Source organism: Cetorhinus maximus, chromosome 7 (assembly GCF_964194155.1).
Source record: "Cetorhinus maximus chromosome 7, sCetMax3.hap1.1, whole genome shotgun sequence".
Taxonomy (NCBI): domain Eukaryota; kingdom Metazoa; phylum Chordata; class Chondrichthyes; order Lamniformes; family Cetorhinidae; genus Cetorhinus; species Cetorhinus maximus.
The window spans coordinates 51,172,702-51,198,574 of NC_135885.1; the positions used below are offsets into that span (position 1 = coordinate 51,172,702).

Below are 25,873 nucleotides of genomic sequence, written 5' to 3' on the forward strand. Positions count from 1 at the left end.
AGGTGCTAGGAAAACTGAAAGGTCTGAAGGTGGATAAATCACCTGGACCAGATGGATTATATCCCAGAGTTCTGAAGGAGATAGCTGAAGAGATAGTGGAGGCGTTAGTGGCGATCTTTCAGGAATCACTGGAGTCGGGGTCCCAGAGGACTGGTAAATCGCTAATGTAACCCCCCTGTTTAAGAAGGGAGTGAGGCAAAAGATGGGAAATTACAGGCCGATTAGCCTGACCTCGGTCGTTGGTATGATTTTAGAGTCCATTATTAAGGATGAGATTTCAGAATACTTGGAAGTGCATGGTAAAATCGGGCAAAGTCAGCATGGTTTCATCAAGGGGAGGTCATGCCTGACAAATCTGTTAGAATTCTTTGAGGAGGTAATGAGTAGGTTAGACAAAGGAGAGCCAATGGATGTTATCTACTTGGACTTCCAGAAGGCCTTTGACAAGGTGCCGCACAGGATAAGAGCCCATGGTGTTAGAGGCAAGGTACTAGCGTGGATAGAAGATTGGCTGTCTGGCAGGAGGCAGAGAGTGGGGATAAGGGAGTCCTTCTCAGGATGGCGGCCGGTGACTAGTGGAATTCCGCAGGGGTCAGTGTTGGGACCACAACTTTTCACTTTATACATTAATGATCTAGATGAAGGAACTGAGGGCATCCTGGCTAAGTTTGCAGATGATACAAAGATAGGTGGAGGGACAGGTAGTATTGAGGAGGTGGGGAGGCTGCAGAAGGATTTGGACAGGTTAGGAGAATGGGCAAAGAAGTGGCAGATGGAATACAACGTGGGGAAGTGTGAGGTCGTGCACTTTGGTAGGAAGAATAGAGGCATAGACTATTTTCTAAATGGGGAGAGAATTCAGAAGTCTGGAGTGCAAAGGGACTTGGGAGTCCTAGTCCAGGATTCTTTTAAGGTTAACTTGCAGGTTGAGTCGGTAGTTAGGAAGGCAAATGCAATGTTGGCATTTATTTCGAGAGGACTAGAATATAATAGCAGGGATGTGCTGCTGAGTCTTTATAAGGCTCTGGTCAGACCACATTTAGAATATTGTGAGCAATTTTGGGCCCCGTATCTCTGGAAGGATATTCTGGCCCTGGAAAGGGTCCAGAGGAGGTTCATGAGAATGATCCCAGGAATGAAAGGCTTAACATATGAGGACTCTGGGTCTATACTCGATGAGTTTTAGAAGGACGAGGGGGGATCTGATTGAAACTTACAGAATACTGAAAGGCCTGGATAGGGTGGACATGGGGAAGATGTTTCCATTAGTAGGAGAAACTAGGACCCAAGGGCACAGCCTCAGAGTAAAGGGAAGACCTTTTAGAACAGAGATGAGGAGAAACTTCTTTAGCCAGAGAGTGGTGAATCTATGGAATTCATTGCCACAGAAGGCTGTGGAGGCCAGGTCACTGAGTGTATTTAAGACTGAGATAGATAGGTTCTTGATTGGTAAGGGGATCAAAGGTTACGGGGAGAAGGCGGGAGAATGGGGTTGAGAAACTTATCAGCCATGATTGAATGGCGGAGCAGACTCGATGGGCCGAATGGCCTAATTTCTGCTCCTATGTCTTATGGTCTTATATTTTATATTGATAGAATGCATATTTTTTCATCATTTCCTGGATAAAGAGGTTCATCGTGGGAGGGTGTAGGGGCTGACTTGGAAATGGAGCACAATCCGTTTTCAGTGACATCATTTTATCCACAGCCCTTGGCTGGGAAGTAATGGCAGGCTAGTTCAGAAAGCTTTCATAAGCAGGCAGAGGGATCTTAAATTTCCATGATGCCTCTCCGATTGTAAACACAACACTTAGCATGGAACTGAGTTACTGAGACCAAAGAAGGAGGAAAAGAAGAAATAATTTGCATTTATATAGCACTTTCCAGAACCTCAGGATCTCCCAAAATGTTTTGCAGCCAATTAAGTAACTTTTGAATTGTGGTCACCATTGTAAGATAGGAAAATATGACAGGCAATTTGCACACAGCAAAGTTCCACAAATAGCAATGAAATAATGATGAGATAATCTGATTTTAGGTGTTGGTTGAGGGATAAATATTGGCTAAGATACTGGGTGCAAAGGGCAGACTATGTTGTGTTAGCTGCTCGAGTGCTGTTAACAGCACCATGGAATCTTAAGCCTACATTGTCCAGCTAGTATTATTTTAACACCAGCAGTAATTCTTTCAAAATAAATAGATTACCATTAGAGGCCCCTGTAATTTTAAACAAGTCTCTGTATGTTATTCTTACAATTGTAAACAATAAAATCATTAAATCCTGAATGGTTCAATTAGACTAAAAGAAAAATCTGTGAGCACCCTCACTCAGTATTTTCTGCACAATAGTAAGGAAAGCGAAACACTATTTATCAGCCTGTCATAAAGTTCTAAACACTACGCAGTGAATTTGCTTAATGACCCATTGCTTTGGTGAAGTAAAACATTTAGAAAGCATCCTAGGCCCAACCATCTTCAGCTGCTTCATTAATTATCTTCCTTCCATCATAAGGTCAGAAGTGGGGATGTTCACTGATGATTGCACAATGTTCAGCACCATTCGTGACTCCTCAGATACTGAAACTGTCCATGTCCAAATGTAGCAAGACCTGGACAATATCCAGGCTTGGGCTGACAAGTGGCAAGTAACATTTGTGCCACACAAGTGCCGGCAATGACCATCTCCATCAAGGGGAATTATGAATGGACAATAAATGCTGGCATAGCCAGTGATGCCTACATCCTATGAACGAATATTAAAAAAATCCACAAGCAAGTGTGAATGGTTCGTAGTGAAAGTGACTGAGATGTGTCCAACTGATTTATTATTTGCTTTACACAGCAGGATGGAAGACACCAAGGGTTGAAACCCCACAAGCTAATAACAACAAGAACTTGCATTTATAGAATATTCTTTAACATGAAGAATATCCCAAGGCTATTCATAGATGGACATCCGTGTCGGGAACCCAACGCCCGGGTCATTTCTGCGTCCTGACCCAGTTCTGCATCTGCATCGCTTATGTGATGCTATCTTCAAATGCAGTTGCCCTAAATGGGCTGGGGTTGAGCTATGAGCCAGTTAGTGCAGGAGGTGAGAACTAACTGCTGAGCACAATCCTAAAAGGCAGATAACAGCCATGATGGGGCCTTCCACTGCCTCGCAGAATAGAGGAGGCTGGAGATCAGAGGGTTAGCAGCCTCATGGCGCAGAGAGATGGCCTTTTGGAGAAGGTACAACATCCAATCTGGCACAAAACCCTGCTTGCCAAAAACTTCTCTTCAGAATGAACATTACTTTATGACTCCCTGCATTGCCATGCAACAGACTGCTCAATGTTGCTGATCTGCAATTTGAAAATCATCTTCTGGCCCTCCCAGCCCATTAACAAGCTCTTGAAGGAGCTTAACAGACAGTTAATTGGAGGTGTGTGGGTCCCTGGTGCCACAGATTGGATGTGAGAGAGATGTGTATAGCATATCATGTGTATATCATATTGTGTATATCTCTTCCTTCCCCCACCCCCTCCCCCAATTTGGGAGGGAGCACTATTTTCAAAGCGTGTCCGCATCTGGCCTTGTGACCTTGCCACCATTGACAATTGAAAATCGAGCCCATGGAGTCTAACATACAGTCAGTTGAGATATTGAGAGATGGTAGAGAGGTAGACCTGAATGTCATACAATATTAGTTCTACACACTGCAGCCCATAATTTTAAAACATGGAATGTCAGTCATTTTTACCACACAAAATGAAGCTTCTCTCTGTTATCTCTGGCGAGCGTAGTTGTTAGCTGTATTGTCTGAGAGTTAAAGCAGAAGGCAGGTATGTAACTTGCAGTTAAATGGGCTTCATCACACCCTCATCATGCTTTTCCATTTTTCTCTATATTTTAGGACATGCTTTCCTTCCTGTTGCATGAAGGTCCATTCACCAGGGGCATTTTCAGACGTTCTGCTAATGCTAAAGCCTGCAAAGAACTGAAAGAGAAGCTGAATTCTGGAGCTGAAGTGCACTTAGCAAGTGAATCTGTGTTTGTGACAGCTGCTGTCTTCAAAGTATGTTAACTCAGAATCCAAACTGCATTTTATTTCCATTTCCATACTGAAGATTTCTTTATACAGATTTACATTAACTGCATTAAGAATGAGGTAGCCTGGTGGTTTAGTGGGTTGGTACACTAATGCTGTGCTAGAACATCAGGGTCACACTAAGGACTCTCTATATTTTCCTCCCAAACTTGGATGAGTTTTCAATGGAAGTCAGAAAGCTAAGACCAAGTGGTTCTCCCCTAGGTGGAATAGAATAGCAGTGGCCAAGTTGCTGAGGCCAATTGCTGCTCCCCAACTATCACATTGGCTAAGATCAGCTAAACTGAGACAAGGATCAAGTTAGCTTTTCTATTAAGGTTTGGCCTGTCTACTTATCCTGAGTAAAATGAAGATAGCAATCATTATGTGTAGAGGCCCTACTGTCCTCAAAGATATATTAATAAACTTGCTGAACATAAAATGGTTTTTAATTACCATTATGTAAATAAGGCTTGATCAAATTAGTTTCTGAGCTCTTATTTATCTAAACTTATTCCTAAGTGTCTACAAAGAGCCTGTTGTGTTAATTTGTAGATTCCAGATGATGATTTCTGGTTTCTGCTGCCTTGCCTCATTGAGAATGCTGGATTGAAGTATTTCAGTAAATGTTTCCCGCTGTGAGTGAGCAGCTTTCATGTTGGTCAGTGAAAGGCAGCAGAAAATGTGCAAGGAGGTAATGTGGATAAAGGAGATTTCCATCCATTCTAATTTACTGATGTAAACCTGGCCAAAACAGCCCATAGCATTAATCCATTACTTTTTTTTCAATGAAATGTATGGCCTTCTTTAAATCAAAGCTCAGTGAAACATTTTAGAAAAATGGATAAAATATCATTAATATTCAAAGGGAACGTTGCGATTATATTTTTTCTACATTTCTCTCCAGCTCTGCTGAAATTGTCAACTTAGACTGGGGCATGATTTCACAGTTGGTGGCAGCAGCTTGTATCTCACCATGTTTGAGTCTAAACAATGGAGTTCCCAATTTCCTCAGGATGTGTTGAGTAGTATCCAGGGAAACAGGGCAGAAGAGCCCTAGCCGAGACAGGCAATCAGGTCAAACCTGTAAACAGTGGTTGCCCTGCTAGAAGAGACACTAAAGGAAATTTCTGCAGGTGGTAGAGGCAGATATGTCAGAAGGAGGTAGGGCCAGTAGGAAGGAGCCTGATGGAGTTCTTGTGACTCCTACCCTCTAAATTCTTAATGATCTAGATGCCAGTATCCTGGTCAATACAGGCCTGTGTCTCAAACGTCCCAGAGGCCTGCCCACAGCATCGGGTGAATCAACCCTCTTATAAAATGCCAGTTTTTAAAATTATTTTAAGTTGGTTGTGTTTCTTTTCCCATATGTGGTTTGACAATGCCATGTATTCCTTCTCTGTTCCCAATGGGGGCCTCCAAGCAATGGCCACACAGGTACGGTACCTCCTGAAAATATTTAAGTTACCTGATGCCAACTAACCTTAGATGCTGCAGAGGGATTGAGAATAGAGGTCACAGTGCTGCAAGTATTCTGAATGTTACCAGTTGCTATATGAATGTCTGATTGGCCAAAGGCTGCAATGATGGCACAATAACTTATCAATGAGTTGACTCCCATTGCTTGTCCCGCCAATTGAATATATACATATTAAACTATCCATCATGTAATCACTGATAAATATATTTCTTGATCAATTTATTTCTCCTCCTCTATCGTCAGCTAGAGGAAGAGCCCATGAAGGTGATTGGCCACATAGGAGACAGGAAAGCAAATGGGGAAAAAAATGAGCAATTAAAAAAAACATAAATATAAAAAATGTTTATAATTTCCATTCTATTCACTAAATGAAGAGCATATATCAAACTGGTCAATCAATTCAGAGAAAACAGAATAAAACTTGAATTCCACATTTTCAGTATACATGTCAAGAAAGATATTTCAATTTAGGAATAGAGCAACTGCTTCGTTAAAGGTAGTTTGCATTGACAATGTTAGAAGTGCAGGTTCCTTTAAGAGTAAAGCAGGACAAGCTTCAGAGTGAATTGAGCGCAGGTGATGCTCATTGAAGCCTATACTTAAGAGCTCGGTTTTTCCCTAGAAGGGAGATTTTGCCTCTGGACAGGGAAAGGATCCGGAAGGGAAGAGTGGAAACTGGCATTTGTACTGAACTATAGTTTAACAATAAAACAGTTGTGATTCGCAGAATGTCTTCTGCTGCCTGATTCGGTAAATGGATATCCACCTATTAAGCATGCATTTCTTGGCATAGGACCATGATAAGCACCTTCCATCAGCACAGGCTGCTTGTAAAATCATGTCTGGTAGAAAATGAGTAATTGCGGTGTCATTCATTTTGTAGAGGTAAAATAATTTTAAATACGTCAAGAATTTAAAAATGTAAATATAATCCTTACAATTTTCTGATTCCTGAGTTACATGTAGATTATAGTAAATCATTAGCTGTGGAAAATTTCAATAGAAGTAAAAAGAAAATTTGGGAAGGTTTGTTTTGATCAAAGTGGTTCAGAAAATAATTTTAGTTTTTCTTCTAAATGGCTTCCTTGAGTCTGCAACATGTATAACTGCAAACTGTGACTCAGGCATTGAAATGGAAAAAGTTTAAAAAACAAACACAAGCATTTTTATGACGAGGGAAAAGTTATTTCACTCCAGAAGGAATTTCATATCTCCGAATGTTCCAAAACACTTCTCAGCCAATTAATTACTTGTGAAGCACATTCACTGTTGTCTTGTAGGCAAATGCAGCAGCAAATTAGTGCATCACAAGATCCCACAAACAACAGAGATAAAAGGCCAAATAATTTGTTTTGTTTGAGGGCTAAATGTTAGCTAGGGCAATTTTTTCCTGTTTGTTGAATGGTGCCATGGGATTTTTATATCTACCAGAACAGGCAGGCAAAGCCTTTGTTTAACATTTCATCTGAAAGACACAATCCAACATTGCAACATTCCTTCCTGAAGTGCCAGCCAAAGTTACACACTTAAATTTTTTGGTGGACTTGAACCTACAACCCTCAGTCTGTGTGTGTGTGAGAGTGATGTGTATATCATATTGTGTATATCTCTCCCTTTCCCCCCACTCCCCAATCTAATTGTCTAGTGAATCATCCACTTTTACATCCATTTTGGTGAACTTCTTACAATCATCTTTTAAGCAGTCTTGCTCATTTTGATAACAACAGGAGATAAGCTCTGAAATGTTGTCTATACCAAAAAATAACTCATGTTGGTGTTTGGTAAATATTTACATTTTTTTTCACAAAATGAGCACAATTTTCTCCCTTCCTCTCTTGAAATTGCTAACTGTTTCTGGAGATCCAGTCTACAGGCAGCAATCCTCCACTACCACATCCAAGTAATCAATCATCAAGTGTGAACCCAAACAGAGATTTGTCAGGCTGTTGGACTTTGGGGGCATCACAGCTATGTCTGATTCTAGCTTCATCTCCCATTCACACGTGCATACTCTCCAGTAGATTCTTTTAGTTCTGGTGAGGGACAGGTGCCTTGCCTGATCTTTTTCTCTCTTCTTTGGAGCAGGAGTACTGAGCCAAGTGCAGCACCTTTGGCAGGTACTCTACCAAAGCATACAATGTGCATAACCATTCTCATTCGGAAGGGCCCTGGTGTCTATGACAAAGTCTATATGACAATTATTAAAATGCTTTCTGATTTACCAGACAAAACACATTTTGAGTGAGCTCAGGAAATCCCTGTCTGACTACTTGTCCATCCCTCAGGAAGCAATAAGTTGTTTCAGACACCACTTAACAGCCTAGCTGATTCAATCCAGTGTCCTGAGATGGGCAATTCTGAGATGAGGGTATCAATGGCAGGCACCCACTGTACAGACAAGGGCAAGTGAACCTGGCAGTATGAGCTTCAAATATATGGCTGCCTGGTTTGGTGCTGAGGTGACCTTTACTATGCTTGAAAGATTGTTTGAAAAGTTCCAAATCTGAAACTTCAAGAGCTGTAATATTTAACCTTTAGTTATTTTTGTTCATGAATATATTTTTATTTATTGCAAATTCAGGACTTTCTTCGGAATATTCCTGGAAGCATCTTTTCTTCAGGCCTCTATGATGATTGGATGGCAGCAATACAAAAGGGAAGTCATGAGGAGAAGATAAAGGAGATTCAAAGGTTGGTAAAGTTATTTAATGGGAACGCCATTTCAGTGATTTTTGGCTGCATGGAAAGCCAGTAGACCTCGAAACCAGTGAGGCAGATACAAGGAGGGAAGAGGGCTGTAGGATACTGGAAGCTGAGGATCCACAGACAAAAGCTGTATTGCAAAAAAAATAAGCTCCTCCTCTTCCAACCACGACACAAGAAAAAAATAGTCAATTATTCACTTAAAGCACAGCTCAGTATTATTCATTCATGGTGTGTTAGTTTCACTGGTATTTATTTCCCATCCCTAATTGCCCTTGAAAATATAGTGGTGAGAAGCCACCTTAAATCATTCCAGTCCTTGTGATGAAGGTCCTCCCATGGGGCTATTGGGGAGGAGTGCCAAGGTTTTGATCAAGCGATGATGAAGCAATAGCAGTATATTTCCGAGAATAGATGTGAGACTTGGAGACGAACTTGGAGATCATGGTAAAACAAAAATAAAAATACCTGGAAAAACTCAGCAGGTCTGACAGCATCTGCGGAGAGGAACACAGTTAACGTTTCGAGTCCGTATGACTCTTCAACAGAACTAAGTAAAAATAAAAAAGAGGTGAAATATAAGCTGGTTTAAGGGGGGGGCGGGGTGGGGCAGGTAGAGCTGGATAGAGGGCCAGTGATAGGTGGAGATAGCCAAAAGATGTCATAGACAAAAGGACAAAGAGGTGTTGAAGGTGGTGATATTATCTAAGGAATGTGATAATTAAGGGTAGAAAGCAGGACAAGCAAGGTACCCCCACTAGGGCTATCTGTACCTTGCTTGTCCTGCTTTCTACCCTTAATTATCACATTCCTTAGATAATATCACCACCTTCAACACCTCTTTGTCCTTTTGTCTATGACATCTTTTGGCTATCTCCATCTATCACTGGCCCTCTATCCAGCTCTACCTGTCCCACCCCCCCACCTTAAACCAGCTTATATTTCACCTCTTTTCTATTTTTACTTAGTTCTGTTGAAGAGTCATACGGACTCGAAAGGTTAACTGTGTTCCTCTCCGCAGATGCTGCCAGACCTGAGTTTTTCCAGATATTTTTGTTTTGGATTTCCAGCATCAGCAGTTTTTTGCTTTTATATTGGAGATCTTGGTGTTGGCTTATGCCTGCTGCTCTTGTACTTCTAGGCAGTAGAGATCACAGGTTTGGGAAGTGCTGCAGTACATCTTGTAGGTAGCATACACTGCAACCATGGTGCGCTGGTGGCTGTGGATAGGGTGCCAATCAAATGGGCTGCTTTGTCCTTGATGCTGTAAGGCTTCCTGAGTATTGTTGGAGGTGCTCTTATCCAGGCAAGTGGAGAATATTCTATCACACTCTTGGTTTGTGCCTTATAGATGGTAGACAGACTTTGCGGAGTCAGGAGGCGAGTTACTCACCACAGAATACCCAGCCTCTGACCTGATCTTGTAGTGAATTCAAATATGGTAAGGCCATTGAATCTTGAAGCCAGGTGATTAGATTCTTTGTTGTTGAAAATATCCATTGCCTGGCACTTGCAAGGCATGAATGCTAATTGCCACTTATCAGCCCAATACTGAAGATCGTCCAGGTCTTGTTACATGTGGGCACAGACTGCTTCAGTATCTGAGAAGTTGTGAATGGTGCTGAACACTGTGCAATCATCAGCGAACATCCCCACTTCTGACCTTACGATGGAAGGAAGGTCATTGATGAAGCAGCTGAAGATGATTGGGCCTAGGACACTACTCCGAAGAACTCCTGAAGCGATGTTCTGGGGCTAAGATGATTTGTCTCCAACAACCACAATGATCTTCCTTTGTGCTAGGTATGACTCCAACCACTGGAGAGTTTTCTTCTTGATTCACAATGTTACGACCGGTCTCTAGGCGAGGTACACCAATTTTTTATGATTCCAGACGAAATACCCCAAATTGTTAACTTCCCGAACAGGGCCCCCAATTTTTTTATGCTCCTGGGTGAGGAGGAATGAGCTGGCTCCTCTTCTTTATTCGGCCCCCTCGGATGGTCGCAACAAAGTTAATTTAAAAAAGATCCCTTCCCTCATGGATACCTTTTCCCAGTCCAAATGTATTTATGTTTTAGGAGGAGCCAATTTAACCAGGCTTCCTTGAGTCAAAGAAAGAGTAAGTTTATTAGTTACTAAAAACCCAAGCAAAATAATAAAAACACAACACACATACACACAGATCAGAAATTAGAATTTGAGTCAAAAAATAAAAGTTTAAAAAGATATACGAATCAGTCTTTGACCTGTCTGTGAGGAGTAGATGGCAGAACGTTGTGGCCATTAGTATGGGTGATTCTGGTGCAGCTGACTTTGGCAGTTGAGCAATTGGTTTGGAGACACTTGGTTCAGCACGTTAGCTGAAGGAGCTGTGCTATTTTCTTCTTGACTATGGCTTTCCTAACTTGCCTCCAGCTACAGAGCGACAGGAGAGGCTTTTACCTTCAAGCTGCATGGATGCCTAGTTTCTGTTCTTCCACTGTGACTCTCACAGCACACACCAGCACACCAGAACTAGATCACACAGGTCAGGTTTTCAGCTAGCTTTTTCACCCCTTTACTTGTGTATTCCTGGGAGGGAAAAAACAAACATGTCTTTTACCCAGAATCTGCTTTCTTTCATCTCAGACCATTTCCACATTCTGAGATATAACTCAACATGAGGTGGTTTCTGCTGAGATGTGGTAATTAGTTTCCATTGTCTCCGCAACCACAGGAGATTAAAGTTCAGCCTTTTGCATTGCATCTCTTCCTTTCATGTGTCTCTGTCTGAAGTAGGCCTTGACACCTTTTAGGTGCGACATTCCAAGTTGTCTCTGGACTAGTCGGTCAAATATAATCCACATGGAATTTTCCAGAAAGTGGGTACTTTACATTCTCAGCCCACTGTTGCTTGTATGTCTTTTTAAAAAACACGTCTTCCTTAAAAGGTTCAATATGCCCATAAGTAATTTGGGGCTGTGATCCGCTGCTGTGAGAACATTGACTTCAATTTTACTAGGGTTCCTTGATGCCATACTTGGCCAAATGCTGATGTGATTTTAAGGGCAGTCACTCATACCTCAGGTTTCATTGCCAATGTTTGACCTGATGCCATGATACTTCAAGGGGTGCAGAATCAGTGTTGAAGGCTCCAGGTCGATTCCTTCTCAACTGTCTCCCACTGTACTGCCACCTTCGATAGGACAGGGCATACCCAGGAGTGGTGATGACGACAGCTGGGACACTGACTGAAAGGTGGTATTCTGTGAATATGACTGTATCGGGCTGTTGCTTGACTAAGCTGTGGAATGGGTCTCCCAATTTTGGCACAAGTTCCCAGATGCTAGTGGGGTGGACTTTAAGGGTTGACCAGGCAGGGCATGCCTTTGTTGTGCCTAACTCCAATGTCTAGGTTGATGCAAGGTGGTCAGTTCTGTTTTATTCTTCTGTTTTGTTGTGGTGGTTTGGTACAGCTGAGTGGTTTGCTAGGCCAGAGGACATTTAAGAGTCAACCATATGCTGTGGATCTGGGGTGACATATAGGCCAGACTGGCAGGTTTCCTTTCCTAAAGTCATCAGTGAACTAAATGTGCTTTTAACGGCAATCTGGTAATTGCGTCTCACCATTGCTGATGCTAGCTTTTTTTCCGCATTTATTTAATGAACTGATTTTAAATTCCCCGGTTCCAATGGTGGGATTTGAACTTGAGTCTTGGATCATTAATCCAGGCCTCTGGGTTAGTAGTCCAATATATAAGTAATCAAAGAGAAGATCTGGGTCTGAAATATGAACCATAGAACCATAGAAAAGTTACAGCACAGAAGGAGGCCATTCGGCCCATCTTGGCTATGCCAGCCCGAGGACACCCAGGTGCCCTTTCTAATCCCACCTTCCTGAGCCCTGCAGCTTAAAGCACTTAAGAATTATCCACCAAAGGAAACAATTTTATCCTGTCCACTCTATCTATTCCCCTCATAATTTTGTACACCTCAATCAAGTCACCTCTCAGCCTTCTTTGTTCTAAGGAAAATAACCCCAACCTATCCAATCTCTCCTCGTAGCTACACTTTTCTAACCCTGGCAACATTCTTGTAAACCTCCTCTGCACTCTCTCCAGAGCTATTACATCCTTCCTGTAATGTGGTGACCAGAAATGCACACAATACTCCAGTTGTAGCCTCACCAGTGTTTCATACAATTCCAACATTATATCCTTACTTTTATATTCTATACCTCTGCCAGTGAAGGAGAGCATTCCATATGCCTTCTTTACAACCTTGTCTACTTGAACTGCTGCCTTCAGGAACCTGTGTACTTGCACGCCAAGATCTCTCTCTTCATCTACCCCTCTTAGTATATTCCCATTTATTGTGTAATCCCTGTAACTGTTTGACCTCCCTAAATGTATGACCTCACACTTCTCTATGTTAAAATCCATCTGCCACTTTACCGCCCACTCCACCAACCCATCTATAACGTTTTGGAGATTATGGCTATCCTCTACACTATCCACTACTCGGCCAATCTTTGAGGTATTTTACCTCCATTTTATAACAGAACTTTTAGTAAAGGCAGGCTGTATAATTGTATAAACTGCATTTTTACCCACAGTATGTGACTCAAGCGTAGGGGAATGTGACGATTGAGGGTATCCCAGAAACCTTGGGGATGCTGAGTTCCTCTCGTTATCATTTCCTCATTATCATTTTCTGTATCTTGCCCAGCAGCTGGCCAGGCTAGCTGCCAGGCAGGAAAGCCAATGACAGGAGGCTGCAGTGGCTTGTGAGAAATCTCATGACTTGGTAGGGAAGGGGTGGATCTGAGGTTGGTGGAGGGTTGTTAGATTTATCTCTGGAGTGAGTGGCTGTAAATCAACAAAAGCGAAGCCAAAGGTTTGCCCAAGGGGCCAAAGGAAGCACTCCTATTTCTCCTGCTAGATCGGGCTGCTTCCATCTCCATTTAACCCCTGGGTTTCCTGAGCTCTGGGAAACCCATCCACAGCTGCTGAATTTAAATCAGGTTCCCAACTGGACTGTGTATTCAAATGCGTTGTTTAGGTGGACAGGCGGGAGAGGAGCCTTAAGAGACAATTGGATCAAGTGATTGAGTCGCTGTCTGCTAAATTTGAACAATGAGAGGGAACGAATTGAAGATGAGAAACGCAAAGGGGAGATAGCTAGCGGAGTGAAATGGGAGGAAGTCCAGGACAACTGATAAAACATCCGAAGGTGCTTCGCAGGGTGTTAACATAACAAAATTTGTCACTGAGCCACGTACGGAGTTATTAGGACCGGTGACTATAAAGAAGCACCTTCAAGAAAGTGGGGTAGAGAAGTGGAAAGGTTTAGGAAGAGAATTCCAGAGCTGAAAGGCATGGCTGCCAATGGGGGAGCGGTGAAAGTTGGAGATGTGCAAAAAGCCTACATTGGCAGAATGCAGAGATCCAAGTACACTTATCAGCACCAACATGGCTGCAGGTCAGTGCATCAGAAACTCAAATCTTCACAGTCACACTTGGTGGCATGAAACTGTAAGCAGATGCAACTAGTTTTTCTGGTGTTAATTCTCAATATACAAAGTTGCAGCTGTTTTGGCATTAAAGGTTGGATGAGATTTAACATTTTTAAAAAAGACACTTTATGACATTGCCACCTAGAGGTACTGCAAGTATTGCAATTAAATGACACTTATCATGGAATTTTCCACTGATTGAAACGCTTATGTCAGGTTAGTGTGTTTTGAGAAGACCCTCCCAGTAATTCTAAAATGTATTAGAGTGTCGGGTTGTCTCTAACTTTTAAATACAGCAGTTGTGCCTCAGTGGTGTAAAAATATTAATCCAACAACAGTAATTCCCAGTGGCACTCACAGCAGAGGTTCTTCGATATTCAAATCTTTTTAACTTTTCAGCAAATTGACAAATTTTTGTCATAACAAGACTTCATTGTATAATCCTGGTTACAACTGAAAAGAGACATATATCTGCATGATTCCGTGATCCACAGCGGGAAGTTGTGCTCCCCATAGCATGCCTGAGGAAAGGAGTGGAGGCCTGATTTTTCCCCTGGTTTGCTCTCTGAGTATCACTCCCCACTTCGAGCATTGGAATGCAGAATTACTTCTGAAGGACTGAAAATAAAAATAATATCTCAGACATATTAAATGATAAAGAAATCAAGTGCAAAAGTAATTTCTAGAAGTATTCATTCTTATGGTGTAAGAACTCTTGATGCCTCTACTAGAAGGGAAAAATATCCCTGATCAATTAAAAAGTTGGCCCTTCCTGTCTTCCCTAAAGTGACAGTGTCATCCAGAGTCTTTCAATGTTCTGATTTAACTTCTCATTTTCTCCAGATTGCTGGAGCAACTTCCAAAACTCAATACCCTCCTCCTACATCATGTGTTTAGAGTGCTTCACAACATTGAACAGCAGGCTGACGAAAACCAGATGAACGCCTTTAACTTGGCAGTCTGCATCGCGCCCAGCATCTTGTGGCCTCCCACACCCTGCAGTCCCGAGATAGAGAGCGAGTCAACAAAAAAGGTGAGAGGTTGTTACTGCCAACAGTCAGGTGATCACAAGGTGGTGTGACACACAAAGCTCACAGTGAAAGCATTGTGTAAAGTGTTCCAAATTATGCTGTGCTTTGAGTGTACGAGATCGTTTAACAATTTTACCTGATTCTCAACATCTACATTTATTTAAGTTGTTCATCTTTCACATACAGTGGAACCCTGTTTTATTTAACACTGAGGCCAGAAGAATTTTTTGTATGTAATTTGAGTCACATAAGGTACAAAAGGTTGAGTCAATGTTACTGTTAAGAACATGGGGAAAAGGGAAACCTGATTACATCAGGGAATACAGCCATTGAAAATAAATAAGCTTCACCCTAGGTTGTGCTATTGAATAAGATAAGTACATTTAATTTTATCTCTGCTTCATTTTCCTTAATATGTAAACTTAAGATGTTGACTGCTTCAGGAGCAGGAAGGACGCCATTAGAGAGGATATGCTTTATAGCCTGGCTAAAATGTCTGAAATTATTATTGCTTGCTGCTTACATAACATTGCCCTGTAAAGAAGTTTCCCTTGGAGCAAGCAGCAATCAGTGACGGAAAGTGATCCCAACCAGAAAATTCTCAGTTGTAAGGCATAAATGATGAAAACATTCAAGAGATAAGTCATTTGCACATGTTCCCAATATCCTTGCCAAATAAAGCATCACCTCTACTCATCCCGGTAGTACCTCAAAAGTCATGAATAATACAGCATTTTCCTCCAAGTAACTTGCCTCACACCAAAAGAACTATTAGTGTAGTAAAATGGAATATGTGCTACAGGCTAAATATTAAAGGAATGGTCTATGTAGTGAATAGAAGTCTGTTTGTAGAGTTGTCCCTATTGCTTAGAAGTTAAATAGACAAGGAAAAGCAGTGGTTCAGTCTCCATCTGTACTGTCAGCATTCCCAGAATTAGTACTGCAATTAGCCTCCATGTTACCCCAGGATATTTAGCCAGGATTCCCAATGCTTTTTGGCATCTATTGATCCTTGTTGCAGGAGAGAAATAGTGTCTGTGTTTAAGTGAGGAATGGAGAAGATTGGGAGAAGTTGCATTTCTCTTCCTTTTCTTGAACTGGAAGAGCAGCATCCTGGGTATCTGTTCCTTGCAGCCACTTGCAATTGTTCTCCAGTATTATTCATGGACTAAATGAAAGAGTAAATCAAGACAATGACATTGAAAACAAGTTGTAGTTTCTTTAGAACCTGCCGTTTCCCTTCAGGAAACTCAGCAAGAAACAGGGACGGGGCCACCGCTCTGCTCGTGGGTGGGATGGCTCCAATAATTGAGGGGCCTCTTCAAGGGTGATGGTCTACTCGTATAGTGTAGGATCACTCCTGTTCCAATAGCATACGTTTATGTTTCAAACTTTAGCAGCATTACAATTCTGCAATTCTAATCGAATAGAGGTCAGCATCTGCAGAAGAAAAGTGATGGACAATCGTCTGATTACCTCACTACCAAGAGATTAATTAAATCAAGTATTTTAATTTAAAATTATATTTGGAAAGAAATGAGGGTAAAGTATGGCAAGGGAAGAAAACAGACAGAAGTGGGTCAGTCACCACTGATTACACACTCAGCCCAATTTTCCTGTTCATTGCAGTCATGCAATGCACTGCAATTACATTTGCATGTAAATGTAATACATGCGCATTGGGGTGTATTACCCCAATAATACGCATTGGGGTGGTTCTGAGCAATCCTATAGTATTGAGTGGACCTACATTCTTGACGCTCTGCACTATTGGAGAAGTCTGATCACTGTCTGATTTGCTCATACCCTTCTTGTGCCCCTGCCAAAGTTGAATTTTACTCCCAATGTGTTTTCCCTTTACATTAGGTGAATTTGAAGAAAATTATTTGATTGTAGGACATTGTTAAACAACATCCATATTATGTGAATTATTCCCAATTTCAGCTTTTCACACATTCTGAAGACTCAAAACTGTGAGAAGCAAGTTTAATGTTTATATGGTTAGCCTTAAATTGCTTTGGGATTTCAAGTATCTATATTTTTGAAGCAAGCCAACTAAAATATTTTTTCCAAGAATTCTCTACTTGTTTTTGTACAGCTCTGCTAATGGGGAATGTGTAGGTTAACAGCACTTGGCTTCTCTTTGCTTCAAGCTTCATATTGTGGCTTGAAGGGACGTGCCACATCTGCTGCACTACCTTCCTACTTTTGGAAAAGGCAGAACAATTGCACATTTGACTCCGTGCAAATGCTCCGTGTCCTGCTGTCATCTGATTGCTGACAATGCGAAGCATGTGGTGCCAGCATGAGTTCTTGGAGCAGAATTTTACAACAATGAACTCACACTTCTGGCCTTTCTCCTTCTGCAGGTTGCCTTGTTTGTGCAGTTTCTAATCGAAAACTGCTGCAGGATCTTTGGAGATGCCTTCACTTCCCCTTTTGGAGTGTTATCATCAAGGAAATGTGAAAGTAGAGATGATGGGTCAGGTAAAGAAGCTGTTATCCTGTCAACAATATTTAAAATAATGCCACATAAAGTAATTTTTAAAAACAAATTTGCATTTAGATCACAATCAACCTACAATTAATCACTGACTTTCCTTCCCTCTGGCACGAGCCTATACAATGATGAAGATTATTTTTCCTGAACTACCTTATGGCACAAAGTTATAAATAACAAGCAAGTGATCACGAGTATTGCAGATCACCTTTAAATTTTTATTTTATTTACCAGAGAACATGGGATTGCTTATAAGCTGCTTACCTGAATTTGATTGTTTCAGTGGCGTTTCTAGGAGCTTACCTGCAGCAATTCCCCCCAAGGCTGGTAACTGATGCAAAATTAACTAGATGACCAGCTGAAGAATAACATTAAAATAAGTAGAAATTTCTTAAAGGAGAGAACGTTCAGTCCTTTCACTATATTGGCGTACCAAATGCAGAGGAGGGGCACCATTGTGGTCTGATGTACCAAACACAGTATTGTACCAAATACAAAGGTCCCTATCACTGTATTAAGGCTTATTAAAATGTTATATAGAAATGTAATTATAAACAGATTGAAAATTCTCTTTTTGCCGATTTCTTTTGAAATGGTGTTTATCACTGAAGCAGAATTTTAATCCTGAGAATGAGGAAGCTGGCACGATTTGTCTGCAGATTCTAGCTGCACTCCTTTTCTGCATCTTAATAACCTAGAGAGCTATACTATTTACTCCGGTAACTAAAGCAAAAACTTAGCGAAAGCCTTTTGTATATGCAATGAAGGTCATGTTACATAAGGTAGTATTATGTGCTGGCTGTGGGTAACCTACTTATGGACATCAATATCATATGCAAACTTGTACTGAGTAGAGCAGGAAGGAATTCTGAATTCTTAAAAATTTGTTTATATTACAAAATCAGCCTTGATCTTTGATAATGCTCTTACCTCTTGAGACTGAAGGCCATGGGTTTAACCTCCACTCCAGAGAGTTGAGCACATAATCTAGGCTGGCACTCCAGTGCAGTACTAAGGGGTCCTATACTGCTGGGGGTAGTCTACCAGATGAGATGTTAAACTGAGGTCCTAACACCCGCCTCAGGTGAATGTAAAAGCCCCATGGCATTATGTGAGTCTTATGTGAATCCTCAGCCAACATAGCTAAAACAGATTATCTGGTCGTTTATTTCATTTCCATTTATGGAAACTTGCAGCATGCATATTGGCCTCTGTGTTTCCCTACATTACAACAGTGACTGCACTTCAAAAAGTCCTTCATTGGCTCTAAAGCATTTTAGGATATCCGAGGATGTGAAAAGTTTTATAGGAATGCAGGTTCTTTATTTGCCAGGAAAAAAAATCAATATTATCTGAGAGTTTCAAGATTATGAAGAATACTTGGCCTAAGCAAAATGTTTATGATAGTGGAGGATTCAAATACTAAGGGCCACATTTGGAAACAAGAATTAGGAAGGGAAGTTGGGAGGAGCATGTTCATCAAAAGGCAATAGGCTTGTTGTATAAATTAACAGGACTGACGATTGAATGGATTTAGTAAATTATTACAGGAAGGAGTTAAGTGCATCTCTCAAGTTAGGAAGGGAGAGATATGAGAAAATGGAATATTGGGGCTGATCTATTATAAAAGGGCAGCCTTTTAGGGACAAATGAACTTATCCTATTCTTTATAGTTCTTCTGTTATAACACTGTCAGACAAAAGTTTGTTTTCTACTTCCTCTTGCAGATCTCTCTTCAATTCAAATGCATGACTCCTCTTATGATAGTCTGGAAAATGAGCTCAATGATGACGCTGATTCTCAGTCATCTAACCTAATGGCAAAGAGAAACGAAGACAATCGAAGCAGGGATTCTGTTCTGACCTGGAGTGACTGTGATCTTGATCAACCTGAGGATGAAGGAAGTTGTGTAAAGGTTCCAGCTTCCCAGAGTAAAAATGTGAGCTGTCAGTTTTCTAAAAATGACCTCCTGGGCTCCATCATTTATGGTTACTCCACTTGTGAGAGGCTCAAAGGCTCCAGAAGAGACAGACGGTGTTCAGAGCCCAATATATTTCCTCCTGGTTCACAGTTTTCTCAACTTTGCCAAAATCATGAGATTATGGTCCGTAAAACTAGTTGTGATGCTGTCATGACGCAGTCGGATGAGAACTACCTTGCTCAATTGCAAATGCTACAGATTGAGGACCAGGAACTCATAAGCAACAACCTACACAAGGGCTTTGACCTGGACAAGCCCAGCAATGGCAGTCATAAAGTTGCACAGAAAGGGGAAAACTGCAGTAACCGACTTCAGCCACCTCCACCCCTCAAACTTAATATCCCCTCAAAGACTAGCAGCTCTAGTTTGTCTTCGCCTGGCACTTCACCCTCAGGCTCCTCGCTGAGCTCACTTGATGGTGCTTTCGCACATAACACAGAATACTATGTGTTCACCCCAGTTGAAACCTTCTCACCATCCTGTTCTGCCATGCAGGATCAGAAAGGCCAACCAGCTCTGCTAGCTAGCCCCAGGATCTTTAAATACTTTTCTGGCCGCCTATCTCCTGTTCAGGGTCCTGACATAGTTATTACTTCCTCCTCCAGTGCAGTAGAAAAACACAAGAAAACTACTAGAGTGATAGAGGAAAGCTCTAAATGCATGAATGAGAAGGGCCCAGTCACACTGCATCCCAATAGCTGGTTGAAGAAAAATGGAAGTTGGACACTTAGAAGAAAGGAGAAAGGACAGAAGCTTAAAGGCAGGCGTGATCCACCCTTTGCAGATAAAGAACTGGCCTATGGCAAATTAGCTGCTTCCCCAGTCACTGCAGAAGGTATGGCTCAAAATGTGAACAGAAGCCAATCAGGTAAACCACATTTCTATCATGAGCCAATCAGGTCACTACTGCAAAATACAGTAGCCAAGGGAAAAGGATTGATGGTCCAATCTTCAAAGCTTTTACTCCAACAGGGACATTCTGATTCCCGGGAACTTGAGGACAGCTCCATTGCTTGTGGATCTCCTCCGCTGAGTACAGCTGATCAGATTCCTTCAGGACAGAGTGGACTTAATCAAATTCCTCGGACTGTCTTTTATGGGCAGAATTCGGAGTTATGTCTTCAGTTGACGCCACGTCAACAGTCCAGCTCATTCACGCTGGGAGAAAAGTTTGCCCAAAGAAAAACTAATCAACACACGTCTGAACTGGTAACTCCTGCTCACACAGACCCTCAGAGCCCTGGGGAGATCTGTGAGAATGTGCCTAATACAGTTCTATCTACGAAAAGGGTTGGGATGCTCCAGGAGAAGAAACCGTTTGCATCAACAAGTGGACCATACACAACTGAGCAGGAGTTTCATAGTAGGTGCTCCATTGCGCTTTCCAATAGTGCAGCTAAAGCAGTTAAGGATTATTTTTTTCAGATCGATGCTGAGAACTGTTTGATAAAAACACAAGAAGTGACTGATGCCATGCTCCAGAGCAAGAAGGAATGGCAAAAGAAGTGCTGCAGTGATCCAAAATTTGAAGACTTTGAACAAGTGTTTTTCTCAGAGGAGTCTTATGTGTAAAGACTTGTTTGGAAATGGTGTCATATTATTTCTTTAAAAATCTATTTGAAAATGTCAACTCTGGTTCAATTCAAGCTGCATTGTAACATTAGTACAACATAGCTCATAACACAGTCTAAATAGCTGAGAGTACATTTTTTTGGGTAATGTCAAATTTGACTTTTTACAGGTATGTTTTATGATATTTACAGCTGTTGTACAAAGTAATCTTGTCCTCTGCAAAACAAAAAATATATATACATTTTTTAAAAAAATAAGTTGTTTAGAAACACTATTATATTCTAAAAATAATGGCTGCTAAGTGGGGATATGCAAAGAACTGTTCTGACACTTCTGCCCTACCCTGAAATAACATTAGAGAGGGTATATGTGAATTATCAACATTGGCTCCCAGACCCACACCCAGTGAAATAACATCCACCCCTTTGACTACAGAAAAGTGAATACATTGAACGGTGTGTTCTGTGGCAATCTTCCATCCTGTTGCGCTGTGGTGGCTGACTCTGTGTTAAGAATCGCCTGGTGTGGCCCAGCAATCTCATTCTGGCATAGCAGTCTCTGCTGCACTTGCTGCAGAGGAAGAGAATGGGCTGAGAAGGTGCAAAATGTGCTGGCCCCTGTTTCTCTGGGCCCTCTTCTCAGCCAGCTGAGCTTTTATTTTCTGCTTGCCTCCTCCAATGCACTCCCAAACAGTCAACCTCCAGAATTCATGGCCGTCAGCGACTGTCTCTGACAGTTGTCAGTTTCAATGTCATCTCTCACTTGCAGGTGTCCTGATAGCGGAGGTATGGACACCCAGGGGGTCATGACCCAGTAGCCAGTTCACTGTACAGAAGGTCTCTCTTGGTTATACAGCTGTCATCCATCCGATGAGTGTGACTTGAGCCAGCGCAGACATCGTTAGCTTAGCAATGAGTGTACGCTGCTGATGGAATTAGCATGCTCAAGGACCCCTGAGTTGGTGACCTTGCCCTGCCAAGAGATTCCGAGGATATGTCTGAGATGGTGAACATGAAAACTGTTGTCTTTTCTCCTGCCTAGCACATATTGTCCAGATCTCACCACCTTAGAGGCTGAGGATGCAGGCTTGGTAGACTCTTGGTAGCAATGTATATTTCAATGCACCAAGCATGGACTAACTGGGCATGAATTCCGACCTTATATTTCCACAAAATTGGTAAGCTTGCAATCTGGGCTGTAACAACATAGAAGTTATTGTGGGACTAGGTCAGATGGTTCCCCTTGCAGGGAATGGAGGAAATCAGATACAATTTACCCTTGAACCCTGTCATGCAACATCTGGCATCATTTTAAGAGTCTGGGAGCTGGCTGCCTTCTGTCTGACCCATTGGACAAGGAGCAGTGCCTGATAAGGAGAAAACTTAGGGACTGAAAATAAATTTTAAAATAAACTTACAAATCATCTCTATTTAAACATATGTATTCTGCTTAAAATGCAACAATTACATCTATTTTCATGTAGACATATGGAAAAAAGCATAATCTGAAAAGTATGAGTGCAATAGGCTAAGTCTGGTTTGTTTTGTATTCTACATGGTTGCTGGGTTAGTCCCTTATTTATATCACAGTTTAAATTCATGATGCTATCATGAGTTCATTTCTTAGCATATCCTGCCAAAGATTTAGATATGTTATACAATGAGGTTGCCTGGATGATAGATTCACATTTGTATTTTACCTGAACCCTCCTGACTGAAATTTTGCTTTGCATCTAGCTAATTATTACAGATTTTGAGCACTTTCTCCTTTCCTCCTTTTATTGAAGCACTTTTAGTAACAAAAAGCCAAATGTGTGATTGCACTGTTTCTTTCCCAGAGAATTTCATTATTCTGTTTGATGTAGATTTGTTCAACTTCTCTCGTCATCTTTCCCTCTCATTCTTAGTCCCTGCACCTGTGAGCCAGTGCCCTGGGTCTGGCTTAGAAGAAGAGGTCCTTAGTCAATGAACTGCTACAATACATTGTAAATAATTTTAAATTAAGTAGGAAAACGCTAAAAGAATTGAAAATAGGCATTGTGTCTTTTGTTTATTAAAAGTTAAATATTGTAGCTTTAAAATGCACAGTTTGTGGTCCATAAGCGATAATATTTATTTCCTTTTTAAAAGACCTAACAATATTAGGCTAAAGTACATTAATGTGAGAGCTGCTGCTGATATGTGTAGGATGGGCTGAGCATTATATTATCGGTGAAATTGTTTAATTGCTTGCTCCTGTGTTTGAAGTCTATGCTAGTTTTACCATAAATTGAAGACAATGATTTCCAGTTTAAAAAGCTCCTTCCCTGATTTTGAGCTCACTTGACTGAACTACAGATCGGAGTCAGTGCACGGAATTTGTGGTGGTCATGATTTTTCCAGTCAGGTGACTTGGAATTCTCCAGTGTGCGCTTTCATTGAATGGGGCTCCATACCATAAAATGTCCTGACAGATAGAACCCATAATCTCCATTCCGTGCTGAGTTAATTGATCTCCATTGTAGCAGTGTCTCTCTACAAAGGGGGTAAATCAATCTGTTCCTTTTCCAAATTGCTATGACCCTCGACTGGAAATATATATGTATGCAAGATGTGTGAGGATAGAACTGGTTATGACACTTCCTATGGCCAAATAGTCTGAAAAATCACTGTCAAGACTCGCATGAATAATGGCAGCCAGGAAAGGTACTGCAGGGGCTGGGATGGGTTGGTGACCAATGCTTGCAGAACTATACAAAACACCAACTGGTTATTCTGGAGATGAAGATAAGGAGGAAAGAGGAAAACATTGAAAAACAGAAAAATGAGGGTACGACTCTCACCTCATATTATGATAGAAATGGCAGCTGATGGTAAAGTAACATTTACTCATTGCAAATAAAACATTCCATGAACAAAATCTAATTATTCTCAGTTCATCTTATGGTGCTCTCACTCTTAAGGATACAATTTTTATTTTATATTAAGTACACTGTAACCTCTCCAGTCTGGAATACTTGGGACCAAGTCATTTCTGGATTTAAGAATTTTCTGGATTATAGGATGATAGAATGCTTAACCACAAGTGTGTGAACTGGAAAACACCCTAGATATAAATATTTACCTAAAACACAAAACACTAATAAAACTTTATAAAGCAGTAATAAAAATTGCTTTATTTACCCAAATAATGTATCTTCCATTTTTCCCACTCCTAAAGTACTGTACTAAAATGATGCTGATGGCATCGAGGGAACAGGTGATTCTGCTCAAAACATTTCAGGGCAATTGTTGTTTCCAAACAATATATTTCTGGTCTAGAGAGGTTACAGTGTATAATGTTTTATTTTATGATCCAGCAGGGTTATTAGATAATGAGTAAAGTAGTCTTTGATTCGATACCACTGATACTTAATAATGTGCTACCCATCGGATGGTGCAATTGGCAGCTCTTAGTTTAAGACTTGAATATTGAGTTATACATGATGCTGCCCTGAAACCATTCTGCAGCTCAGTGCTAGAAAATGTATTGACAGCTCCAAAGCTTGGAGGAGAACCGACCTGAGGGGGTGGGATGTAAGAAGGGCTCATGGAACTTATCCGCACCAATCCTGCTGCAGCTTTCTGGGGTTTTTGATCTTAACCTGTTCATCTAAGCAAGTGAGAGGGACACTCGCTGGAAGCCAGCAGGATTTTTCCACAAGGAAAGTTTAGGCCTTTCATGCTCTGGGCTCCTCCCCTCTACCCCTACTGTCAGGCCCTCTCGTACCTTCCCCCAAATCTTCTCCCAACCACTTGACTTTTAAGAATCATTCCTTTGGATCCTCGGTAGTGGGCTTCTTCTATCCAATGTCTGAATCCTGCCCATTGACCTGCTGGGTTCAGGCAAGAGACTGATGAGAGTTGCAATCTCCTGGCTCTCATGCTGCCAAGGTTTGCCGCCAGCCTCGACCCCCAAAAGAATACCTTTCTTGACAGATGCATTATAATTACTGGGATCCCAGCCCACCATCATATTTTGTAAGAATTGTTCTCCCAAGTCATGTCAGCGTGACGTTTAACTGCAATTATTTCTACCTCTGTTTCATTTTGTTGTGGTGTCAACAATGCATAGTCTGGACAAAACTCCATTTTACTTTATACATCACTTTCAGCTGATGAAAGGCTTTGTCAAAACACAAAATTTGCCAAACAAATGCCTTTAACTACTGTCAGATCTATACTTTTTGCATTTAGTCGTGTTCCAGTTTTATGTGGTATCATGGCATTTTAGTAGATGTTCTCAGCCAGCTTACAATACTGCAAGTATTTTTATTTTTGAAGAATATAACATTGACATTTTGATGGCGTGGATTTAAATGATTGATGTATATTTGTGGATTTTTTTGACAAAAAGTCACCTCCATTTGCTCTGTAATTAAATAATTCTGATGCTAATGAATAAATGATTTTACACAGCATTATTTGCTGTTACTATTGCATTAAAAGCAACAAAAAGGGGAATTATGTGCTTTTGTGTCATTACTATATTGTATGTATTCCATAGACATAGAAACCAGTAAATAGAAAAGGCACATTTCCCTTCTTTGAAATGCTTAATGACAAATATACTCCTCTTTAAGTGTATGTATGTGATTTTATTTATACAATAAAGTGAGTCTGAACTTTCAGAAAACATTTTGCATTTCTGTTTTTAACTTTTTAGCTTTTCAAGGAAATTGTATTAATACTGTATAATTAATGCACGTCCCACTTTGGAGGCATTAGAGCTTTTGCTAATTATTTTATTCACTTTTCAGTTTTGATTGTTTCTGCATGCTCTCTCCATAACCATTGGATTCTGCCTGATCACCATCAACTCCCACCTCCCCCACACCCCTCGCCCCCCACCTCCCACCCAGACCACCACTGGACCACTCTGCAATTGGAACTATTCCTGAGACCACCCCACTGCCCCAACCCAAGACCCATCTGCACTTCTCAGCTGTGGCCTTGTGTTCCAGGTTTCCCCATCTTAAAGACCTCTAGCCTGTCTATCAGGCTGCCCAAGGAGAAAAGT

General features: G+C 41.2%; 1 protein-coding gene across 2 annotated transcripts in view; it reads left to right on the forward strand.

The window, feature by feature from the left end:
* The window catches only part of arhgap20 (Rho GTPase activating protein 20), a 119,423-nt gene extending 93,934 nt beyond the window's left edge, over positions 1–25,489 (forward strand). For both annotated transcript variants that reach the window (XM_078545478.1, XM_078545479.1), the window contains 5 exons: positions 3,899–4,060; positions 8,134–8,243; positions 14,596–14,785; positions 17,153–17,270; positions 19,011–25,489. In XM_078545478.1, coding sequence (XP_078401604.1) covers positions 3,899–4,060; positions 8,134–8,243; positions 14,596–14,785; positions 17,153–17,270; positions 19,011–20,836 — 2,406 coding nt within the window. In that variant the 3' untranslated portion in view covers positions 20,837–25,489. The remainder of the gene's footprint in view (positions 1–3,898; positions 4,061–8,133; positions 8,244–14,595; positions 14,786–17,152; positions 17,271–19,010) is intronic.
* Positions 25,490–25,873: the final 384 nt, after the last annotated feature.